Source organism: Myotis myotis, unplaced genomic scaffold (assembly GCF_014108235.1).
Source record: "Myotis myotis isolate mMyoMyo1 unplaced genomic scaffold, mMyoMyo1.p scaffold_m19_p_6, whole genome shotgun sequence".
NCBI classification, from domain to species: domain Eukaryota; kingdom Metazoa; phylum Chordata; class Mammalia; order Chiroptera; family Vespertilionidae; genus Myotis; species Myotis myotis.
Window position 1 is genome coordinate 21,747,149 of NW_023416368.1, and position 11,125 is coordinate 21,758,273.

The 11,125-nt window shown below is 46.1% G+C and overlaps 1 protein-coding gene across 7 annotated transcripts in view; it reads right to left on the bottom strand.

The window, feature by feature from the left end:
* AFAP1L1 (actin filament associated protein 1 like 1) overlaps window positions 1-8,964 on the bottom strand; it is a 59,439-nt gene extending 50,475 nt beyond the window's left edge. For all 7 annotated transcript variants that reach the window (XR_004968218.1, XM_036313205.1, XM_036313203.1 and 4 more), the window contains exon 1: window positions 8,745-8,964. Coding sequence is in view for 6 of the 7 variants with exons in the window: in XM_036313205.1 (XP_036169098.1) it covers window positions 8,745-8,760 (16 nt within the window). In the remaining variant the exon portion in view is untranslated. The remainder of the gene's footprint in view (window positions 1-8,744) is intronic.
* Window positions 8,965-11,125: the final 2,161 nt, after the last annotated feature.

Here is an 11,125-nt window from a genome sequence, read left to right on the forward strand (position 1 = left end):
GTACACAGCATTTTTGGATGGAATTTATCCTGCAATAAAATTAATGGCATGTTTTATGGACATAAGGCTAAACTGTCTCGACTTCATGCTTGTTGAGAGGATTAAATGGCTTGACATACACATGTAAACTGCCTGAGTCATGGTGGACACTCATTGGCTATTATTATTAAACATCTGCTCTGTATTAGACACTGGAAATGACATGAAAAGATAGTTTAAGACCATAGGACTTATATATACATGGAGGAGGAATTTCAGTTAGTGCAGTGAAATCTTCTAAAAGAGGGTGGAGTGCCCAGCTGTTGTGGCTCAGTGGTTGAGTGTCGACCTATGAACCAGGAGATCAAGGTTCGATTCCTGGTCTAGGCACATGCCAGGGTTGTGGACTTGGTCCCGGGTGGGGTGTGTGCAGGAGACAGTTGATCAATGATTCTCTCTCATCATTGATGTTTCTGTTTCTCTTTCCCTCTCCCTTCCTCTCTGAAATCAATAAAAATATAGTAAAACAACAACAACAAAGACGGTGGAGGTAACCCAAAGTCGGAGAGGAGGTGAAAGCGGGGACGTGGCAGGGAGTTTTCACAGGGGAGTCTCTTTCAGGGAGGGAGGGTAGCAGAGTCATCTTCTGAAACCTCGTTTTTTACACCTGTCCAATGGGAAGAATGTTTCAGCTGTCCACTCCCCGGGGCTTTTGCCAGAGTTGAGAGAAGCCACAGGAGAGAAGCACAGGGCTGGAAGGTTCCCCAGAGAAAGGGTTTTAGTGGTCAGTTCTGTGTGAATTCCTCTTATCGCCCAGGTTCCTTCTTACTCATAGCACCCCCCGCCCCCTCAGTGAATGACTGCTGAGTGAGAGCATGTGTGATCTCCAGAGGCTGCCAGGCTCTGAACGAAGCATGCTATGATGCTCAGCGCCCCTGACACTAGCTGAAATGGGAAGAACTGGCAAATGTGAAAATGCTTCTAAAAGTTAAAAGCTTCATGAAAATGTATGTTCTCATATTGCAGACGTGCATGGATGAGCCAGGACTAAGATGTGGGATTTCTGCTTCCATGTCCTGATCCATTTCTGGCACTGTGTGCTGGGACATTTGTTGGGGGGTTTGTCTTCTCGGGCTAGAGTTCATATAAGCCATGGCAGAGGCAGGGCGGGTAGGGAAGCAGAAGCCTCTGGAGGAACACAGTGCATCTCTGGAGGAACACTGCACAAAGATTTTTGGGGTGGGAGTGTGTTCAGATATACAGGGTATCCCCCAAAATGTATACACACTTTAGCAGCTGATGGCTCAATTTTGAAGATGAAATGTATTTTAATAAACACTGCCTTTATAATTATTCAAAATGTGCACATTCATCTTTTGGGGACACCCTATATTATGAACTACAGTAGAAAATTCGCTTGGCTTTTTAAAGATAAAGTGAGACATTTCAGAAGGCTACTTTGGGTAGCAGACCCAGACCCCAGAGTCCCACGTGGTAGAAAAGGGTGAAAGGCAGTGCTGGAGTGAGCAGTAGGTGTAGGAGCAGGTTCAAGGGTCACGGTACAAGCAGCGCATTAGAACAGTAAGGACATCAGACTCACCCAGGAGCTTTGCAAAAAGTGCACATTCCCAAACCTCGCTCCATTGGTCAGACCCATTGTGGGATATATTTTCAGTAGGCTCTGAGCCCAGCTGGATTTGAGAACCGCTGCTGTAGACAAATTAGTAGTAGTCCCGAAGGCAGGCTGGAGAAGGCGAGAGTAGAAAGAGGAAGCTCCTATAGGAGATGACAGTATATAGGAGAAGACACCATCCAAGGTGTTTTTCAATAGAAGTCAGTAGGACTCAGAGTCTTATTGTAGAAAGGATGAAGGCAAAGGAAATGATGAATAATGATTAAGTTTATGTGTCTGTCCCTAAAATGAGAATCATTGAAATGGAGAATCCTGGAGCTTAAAGGGGCCATATCCAATTCCATTCGGTGAATTTTGTTTCTCCCCTTGTTTCATTTATTCATCATCTCATCAGACATTTTTTGGGTACCTACTATGTGCCAAGCACTAAACTAGGTGCTGGAGAGAGCTGTGGACAGGTCAGAAGGGCCCTGCTCTCACAGAGCTCACATTAACAGCTAACTCAATCCCACAATTAATTGTGATTGTGAAAATGGCAACCAATGAGAAAAATAGGGTTCTAAGAGTACCTTAAAAGGGAAATGTAGCTTTGGAGACTGGGAAAGATTGCCTTGAGGAAGTAATGTTTGAGCAGATTGCTAAGGATAAATGGGAGCTAACCAGGTGAAGGTACAAAGGCCAGTGTGAGGAGAGCCCGCAGTAAGAGATGGACAGGGGCCCAAAATAAGTTTGTGACAGCCAGGAAAGGACCTTGAGGGCCACCACAAGGATTGTAACCTATTTCCTAAGAACATTGGGAAACTAATGAAGGGTTTAAGCATGATCAGATCTATAGTTTTAAATAACTGTCTTTAATTGCATCAGTCCCTCTTCCCAAATTCCATCCACAAGCAGAGATAATTCCTAAATCCATTAAAATCTCTGTTATAAGGTATCCTATATAATAAAAGGGTAATATGCAAATTGATCAAACAGCAGAATGACTGGCCCCTATGACGTGCACTGACCACCAGGCGCAGATGCTTAACTCAGGAGCTGCCCCATGGTGGTCAGTGTGCTCCCACAGGGGTAGCACCGCTCAGCCACAAGCCAGGCTGAGGGCTGGCGAGCGCAGTGGGGTGGCGGGAGCTTCTCCTGCCTCCGTGGCAGTAATAAGGGTGTCCAACTGAGGGCTCCGGGACTGAGAAAGGGCTCAGGCGGGGCTGAGGGACCCTGCGCCCCACCTCCACCCCAGTGCACGAATGTCGTGCACCGGCTTCTAGTATTTAAATAAAAGATAAATGCTTTAGGTTGAAGTATACACTCCTCGAAATCCTATTCTCTATAATTTGCAAAAGGGCCATCTCTATGGAAACACTGTGAACATTAAGTGACAGGTATTCTTGACCTATATATTACTGTGGTCCCACAGGAGCCATTCTATGGCTTCTCTGATTTGTGGCCATTCAACCTCTGCTTCATGATGTCCCTGAACAACTCCAGTTCTGTTATTGATAACTCTTCATTTGCCTGCTTCTCCTAGATTTAGCCCAAATTAAGCCTCTGTTTTACTTCTTGAATAGCTTTCTGAAGTCTATTACCTCTCTACAGGACTGATCCCAGATCCCCCCTTCAATTTTAGTCTCATTCACAAACAACTCCATTTCCTTCAGTAGCTGCTCACGTGGTGGTGTTGTTAGCAGAAAAAGAGAAACAGGAAGGGTCATCTGATTTGGTGGTGAATAAAATGAGTTCAAAATTGGGTCACTGGGAGGTTGAGTTGGGACCTCCGAATGGAAATGTACCACAAGCAGGAGGTAATGCAGGAGTAACTCATGGCTGAAGGTGGACATTGAGAGTCCCCTCTTAGAGGGCTTGGTTTTCTACAGGTAGAGAGTGGGCTGAGGTGGTGGGGGGATAAGAGGAGAGAGAGGGGCAAGAGTCATCAAAGAAGAAAAAGCAAGTGAGCCAGAGGGAAATATGGGACATAACAATTAGTAAGCACCCAGCATGGGCCAGGTGCTGGGCAAATATTACCACATCTCAGTCTCTTAGTGCTGGGTGTCATTCTTGCTGCTTTACAGACTAAGGAACAAGACTTAGTTGGGTCACTTCACTTGCCTTAGGGCAGGAGAGGCAGAGGCCATGAGCACGTATAACCCTGGGATTGGGGGATGGGAGAGGCAGAAAAGGCTTCCTGGAGGGATGCAGCAGTAGTTATTTAACCTAGACTTATTTGATTCCCAAATCCATGCTTTTCCCATCTCTTTAAAGTTGGAGAATACATTTAGAGAAAAGTAGAGGGTCAACGGAGCTACAGAGAAATCCAGGAGAGAAGACTTCGAATAGGTGAAGGTTAGACAAAATAGAAATCATTTGTAGCCCTTAAGAGTGGGCTTTCAGCAGAAGGTGTGATTAGCTATGAGACTGTAGGGAATGAAAGGGAGTGTGGGAAGGAACAGGAAGCCATGAGTGATCATTTATTTGAGAAATTTGGCCAGGAAAGGAAGCAGGAAAATGCTTAGGGGTGGCGGGGGTATGTGTGTGTGTGGGATTGATTTTTTGTGTAGTTGCAAGTTTGTTTTGTTTTTTTTTTAAGGGTAAGAAGGGTATGAGAAGCTGATGGTATCCAAAAACAAGATTGTTTTTCCAAACCAAAGATCAGAATGGAATAATGATATGCTTTTGGCAGAGAGTGGGGAGGGAAGAACTTATTTGGCAGGGTGCTCACCCACGTGAGAAGGGGGGCTTGAAACTGATATTTGAGGGAGAGGCAGAAAAAAAATCCTGACTAAAATGGAGAAGTCAAACACTAGGAAGAATGACTGGGACAAGGAAATGGAAGTGGTGCCCAGTGACCAGCAGAAGCCTCTACAGGGAAGAGAGTGAGCTTAAATACCATATGACCACATGCATCCATTGCACAGTGTGGCTAAAATCCAAGTAATTATATTTGATAAATATAACATCTATCATTTATTGAATATTTCACAAGTGCTAGCTTTCCCCATGACACTCCAAATGCAAGGGAACTGGAGTTCATAGAAATTAAGTAATTTACCCAATTCATACAAGATCACACGGTCAAAAGTTGCAGTCACACTCAAACCCCACTTTGTCCATTCTCTGACCCACTCAGTTCTGAGTTGCCAGGCTGTTAAAGGTGACCTCACAGATGTTTGGATGGAAAAGATAAGTATGGATGAGTATGCCTTTCAGAAGGACAGTAACTGATAGAAGTGGTGGAGAGAATGAACTCGGATGTCAGGGAAGAGGTATGGGGATTCATAGCCATGGGGGCAGGCTCATCATACAGTAGCTACAGGCTAGTTGGTCAGTGGAAGCTATGGATAGGGAAGGTGTGGCTTTCCTAATCACCTCAAAGCTGATCCAACAGAGGGCAAGACACAGAATGGGTTCCTCTATCATCTCTTGAACAATAACAATTTCACTTAGTGAAAAGCAGAGCTTCAAATTATTTCTTGAATTGCTCAGTAGACACCATGATGTCCAAAAGAATATAGAATGCAGCAAAAAAACCTCCCATCTTGGGTTGAATTTGATTAATTGAAATATAACTAGGTGGGAAGTGAAAAGGAAAAGAATATTGGGGAAATTAATGACTTCATATGAGCCAGGCAGATCAGAAATAATCTTGGACATTAAGAAGGAAAATCCAAGAAAATTTAGAACAAAGAACTTAAAGAGAAGATGGCTTGAGAAGACTGGAAAGTTCACAAAAGCAAAATTGTGAAGAAACAACCACAGTCAGTAGGCATGAATGTGTAGAATAAATAAGAGAAAATGGACACTGAGAAATGTCAGTTGGATAGTGGTCCAGTTATTGAACTCGGATTTCCAAGAGACAAGCACCCAGGGGCTCCAGGATACAGAGAAGATCATGACTTGAACCCTGTCTCTGAGTTGTACAAAAGCTGACCAAAGTAAGAACTCAGAAAGTGTCATCAGAGTCAGACCAGTGTATGGAGGATCCAAGTAAAACAATTTTATTATGTTAAATTTGATTTTAAAAGATTGTAATTATCATAATAGCCAGCATTTATTGAGTGGGTCCCATGTTCTTTCTAGGCATTGTTTGAAGTATTTCCCATGCACTTAATATCTACAACAACCCCAAGATATAGGTATTATCAGTAATCATATTTTATTCTCATATAAGGATAAGTGAATTACTTGTCCCATAGAAGGTGGTGTATTAGTCTATAGCAGGGGTGGGGACCGTCCAGCCTGCGGACCCCTAAGGCCCAAGAAATCATTTGGTCTGGCCCTACCAACGCATTAGAGTTGAGTTAATTAAATGTTTGATCAAATATAGCAGGCAGAATTTTAAGTTGATAATTTTGTATGGCCCTCGAATGATGTTATAAATATCCAAATGGCACTTGGCAGAAAAAAGGTTCCCCACCCCTGGTGTGTGCAGAGAAGAGGCCATGTGAGGACACAGTGAGAAGGCAGATTGTCTACAAGCTCAGAAAAAAGGTCTCACCAGAAATCAACCCTGGTAGTATCCTGATCTTGGACTTCTAGCCTCCTGAACTGTGAGAAAATACTTTTTTGCTGTCTAAGCCAGCCAACCTGTGGCATTTTGTTATGGCAACCCTAGCTGTCCAATATACCTGCCAAGCCTGCTTTCCTATGACGTGGGGAATAGTGATTAGTGCCTGATCAAACCCCCTGTCCCACCACTTGTTCCAAGAGTAGCCATGTAAAAAGCTGAGCGTGGTGCCTGGTGCATAGTAAGAGCTTGATGATTTCAGTTGATATTGCTATTAATGCAGAAGTGTGGTTTCCTCCACAATATCCTGGCCATGACAGTCCACCTCCCCACATGGTAGGTATGGGGTTGAAACTCGACCTGCACTTCTGAAACCTTTATTGACAATGGAAGAGTATGCACACACCCTCTTGGGGACAGAGGCACAAGGAATGTCTGCTGGAATGATTTTTCAAGTCTCATGTTTTATCTTAAAAGCACATACAGATTTTGCATTCTAATTAATACTTAGTCATGTTTTGCTAATAAAGTGCAATAATTTACCATGGTAGACAATTACAAGCAAGGATCTAGACCAGGGGTGGGCAAACTTTTTGACTCGAGGGCCACAATGGGTTCTTAAACTGGACGAGAGGGCCGGAACAAAAGCATGGATGGAGTGTTGGTGTGAACTAATATAAATTCAAAGTAAACATCATTACATAAAAGGGTACGGTCTTTTTTTTTCAATAGTTTTATTCATTTCAAACGGCGGCCCGCGGGCCGTAGTTTGCCCACGGCTGATCTAGACAGATAACTGGTCCTGTGTGCCCCATCTACTTTGCTGGCATTTTGAGAAAGCCTTTACAAGTCACAAAGAACTGTTCTGATGTGAGGACTTAGTAACATCCTCTTTTTAAAAAAAAAATCAGCATTACGGTTAACCTGAGGTGCACTGTAAAAAGTATGTTTCATATAACTGAACCGCTGTTAGTGAGCTCCTACTGTGTGCCAGGCATTGTCTCATCCACTTCTAGCCTTCCAGAAGCTCACAGTGGGGCAGGGCAGGCAGATGCTAACAGGTCGTTGGATAACTTAGTTATGGCCCACTGTGATGAGAACGGGGAAGGAGAAGGAACGTGGCCTTGGAAAGCCTGCAGTGGGGGAGAGGGTCAGAGCCCTGGAACATTCCGAGTCCTAACAGATTCCCAGGAAGTCCAGCTCCTGGGGAGAGTGCTCCGGAGCCTTCTGAAGTGAAGCGAGGCTTATTAAGTACTTACACTTGATCTCAGCCCAAAGGCCGAGAAGCGATTGTTTATTAAGCATTAAAAATAAGTGAATTATTGTCACCCTTGGGGTGTCTGAGGAAGACATAGTCTGCTTTCCATAATTCTGGATTTTTGTACTGGGGCCTGACAGGGTGGAATTTGACCATTTGTGGGGGTAACTGGGTGGGGGAGCGGTGCTCTGCTTTAGATGTGGGCGGTGGGAGGTGGGGACAGAGGAATGAGGGACATCAGAGGTGCGTCTTTTCTCTTTCTCGTTTTCCTCCCCGGCAAGTGTGGATACTCTTTGCAGACCGACTGGTGAGAACTGCTTTATAAATCTTGCACTGGGAGCCAGGGGTCCTCTGCAGCCCTCTGAACTCTGGCTTTATCTGCGAGTGCAGGGGAGGCTGCCCGGACGCTTGCTCATGCACAGGTCCCTGCCCCCAGTGCCCTCCTAATTGCTTCCACACTCCTGGTCGCTCCCCCCCCCCACCCCCCCTCGCCTCAGCACAGCGCACAGGCAGAGGAGGAAGTGTGTAAGATGATTGTAGGGAGGGGGAAGAATTTTCCATTTCACCATAATAATAATAATAATAATAATAATGCCCCACACTCACTAGTTTATCAAGTGTATTCACACCGGTGGTCTCTTTGGATCCCAGAGGTGGGGGTTTAGGACCTTGGTGTCCCAGCCTTGGACACAGTCCCCATGTCCAAGCAGGCCCCCTCTTTACAGCCGCATGCTCCTCGAGATGTCCAGGCCTTTTCTTAAGCACAGCCCCCTCCTCTCTTTTCTCAAGTCCGGTCTAATTTCTGCGAGCCCCCACCACTTCTGCGAAAATTCTATCAAATACACTCATCCCCCGAGAGTTCAAGCAGGAAGGGGTCTGGGAGACTACGGCACTAGCCCAGAGAGCAGAAGGGACCGGGCTAAGGCCACACAGCGTGTCAGGAACAGAGCCAGGGCTCAGCCCCCCCAGCGCCTGCCCTCTCTCCTCCCAGTGCCCTGGGCAGCTGCGGGCTCCCGTCTCCCCGGGCCGACCCCCAGGCGCACAGTGGGGTGTGTCTGGACTGTAACCTGTCAACCTTAGTGTACCCTTCGGAGGGAAAAAGCCTGCCGGACTCGGGGATCTTGGGGGGATTCTTTTATGAAGTTAAGACTGAGTGTATGAAACGCTGGTTTTACACACAGGAGACCCTTCAGCTCCAGGACCGACAGACGCCGGGCTGCCTGGGGCAGCAGGAGGCACCTGCACAAGCAGCACCGGACCTTCCACTCCCCGCCCCGCCGCCCCACGGTGCCTCCCCCCCCTCCTCTCTCGCCTCCTGTTCGCCCGGTTCTCCCTTCCCCGCCCCGTGCAGCAAGGGCGGCCTTTGCGGCTCCTCTTACCCCGGCCTCGGTCCATGGCGCCGATGATCGCAGCCGGGGCGGTCGGCGCGGGTTGCGGTGGCTCCGGCGGGGCTGGCGGCGGGGGGCGGGCTGCACTCTCCAGTCCGCCCGCGGGGAGCGCCCTCCGTGCGTCCCCTCCCCCAGACAGGATGCCCGCTGGCACCCCCGCCCGCCCCTCCACGCCGCTCCGGAATAGACCCGGAGCTCGCCTCCCCCTGGGCCGCCGGCAGTGTCCCCTGTCCCGCACACGCCCGTGCCACGCCCTCCCTTCCGCACGCCCCTCCCGCTCGGCCGCAGGACTCATTTTCCGGTTGCCGCGCTTTCTTCCGCGCCGCTGTCCCGGACCAAGGTGGTGCTTGTTCTCCATTAGTGATGGGGGGCTCGCTATGGTACCTCCCACCCAGGCCATCTTCAGATTGCCGAGGCGTTAGCATGCCTCCCCCGCCCCCTCCCCCCCACCATGGAATCAAAACCTCTCTCTCTGCAGCTGCCACCCAGTTCCTGGCTTTGGGGTTATCATCTTCAGTGGACAAGTCTTTCCTGAGCAGCTTCTAGTGCCAGACAGTGGAGCAGGTGCTATGCCAGTGTCAATAAGGGTGAGAAAGAGGAGTGAAGTAATAATAATGAAAAACAATACCTTGTGCAAAGGCAGAGAGATGAGGAAGGGCCTGAGAAAGAGCATCCTGCCCTTTCCTGGACTGGGGATTTTTTTCTTCATTGCTTTCATGGGTAGGTTGAAATGAATGTTGGCTTTGCAAAATTGCCTGGGCAGTTTGTTTAGCGAGCACTTGGAGGAAATGTGGTGCAGTGAAAAACAACAACGGAATTCAAGTCTGAAACTTGTGTGTGAGGTCTTACTCTGCTGCTTTTTAAATGTGTAGTATTCAGCCTTTGAGGCTTGCTTGCTCGTCTGTGCTGCGGGAAACCTCATACTGGCCTCACAAGACTGTTCGCAGGGCAAATGAAATGATGATATAAACCCACTTTCTAAACCATAAATAGCTATAAAAATGTGAACATTATTAGTTTCCAACTTCCTCTTTGTTCCTGCCCACTTTTCCAATTTGAAAAGGTCAGTTTAAATTCTAAAGCAGACAACCAACAATTTACAAGTGGATGAAGTTCCAAAAGTTCCCTGCTTGAACTCTGAAACACTTGGAATTAAGGTTATAAATTGTAGTTAAGTTCCAAGGCTAGCCCGTTAATACTTTAAAAACATAATATTTATTTCACTTGAAATAATTTTATAATAGAGACCATAACTATTGCAAAAACAGATGGAGGCTTGGGTAGATTAATTCTCAGAAACTTTCAGAGACTTTGGAGGTTTATCAGAGAATTGGAAAGAAAAGTCAGAGGGCTAAGAAGGATTTATATGTATCTGTAGAAGAATCTATATGATGGATTAACTGAACTCTGGTCTGGAAAAGATGTAAAAAAACGGGAGAACATGGTCTGCGCACAGTTCTAAGGATTAAAAAGAAGGTGTAGTCTGGTTTAGATAATTACCCATAATGTCCACTTGGTGGCACTGTTGACTAAATTGACTACAGCTTGGTTGTGGTCAGGAAAATGGAATGAGATGGGTGAGGAGGCTGCTTGTGGGTTTTGGCAAGGAATAATTATATATATATATATATATTTTCTGTACTTTTCCTTTAATGAAGTTTATAGTTACCCTAAAAGCTATACCCACTTATCGTCAGTTCACTTAAGAATGTTTATTGCACTCTGTGTAAGTTTCTATTGGGAGAACTAACACTAAGTAGGAATAATCTCAAGTAATCTACAATCTAGGAAATAAATATGTACAAAACAATTTAATTACAAATTATTATGTGAAAATTGCCTGAGTAGCATAGAGTGCTTTTTAAAAATGATGTTCTTATAATTGATTTTCAGAGAGAGGAAGGGAGAGGGAGATAGAAACATCAATGATGAGAATCTTTTTTTTTTTTAATTTTTTTTTAATTTTTTTTATTGCTTAAAGTATTACAAAGAGTATTACATATGTCTCCTCCCCCCCCCCCCCACCCTTGACAATCCCCAGGAGGGGGGTGGGTAAGAGTTCAACCAAAGGAGTTGTATGCATGCATATAAGCATAACCAATGGACATAAGACACTGGGGGGTAGGGGAGGCCAGGGGATTGTCAAGGGCGGGGGGGGGGGGGGAAAGGAGACAATGATGAGGATCTTTGATTGGCTGCCTCCTGCACACCCCACACTGGGGACCGAGTCCACCACCAGGGCATGTGCCTTGACTTGGAATTGAACTGTGACCTCCTGGTTCATGGGTCGATGCTTAACCACTTAGCCACACAGGCTGGGCAGAGATAAAGTGTTTTTTAGTTAATTAAAACAAAGCAAGAATTTCTTACTG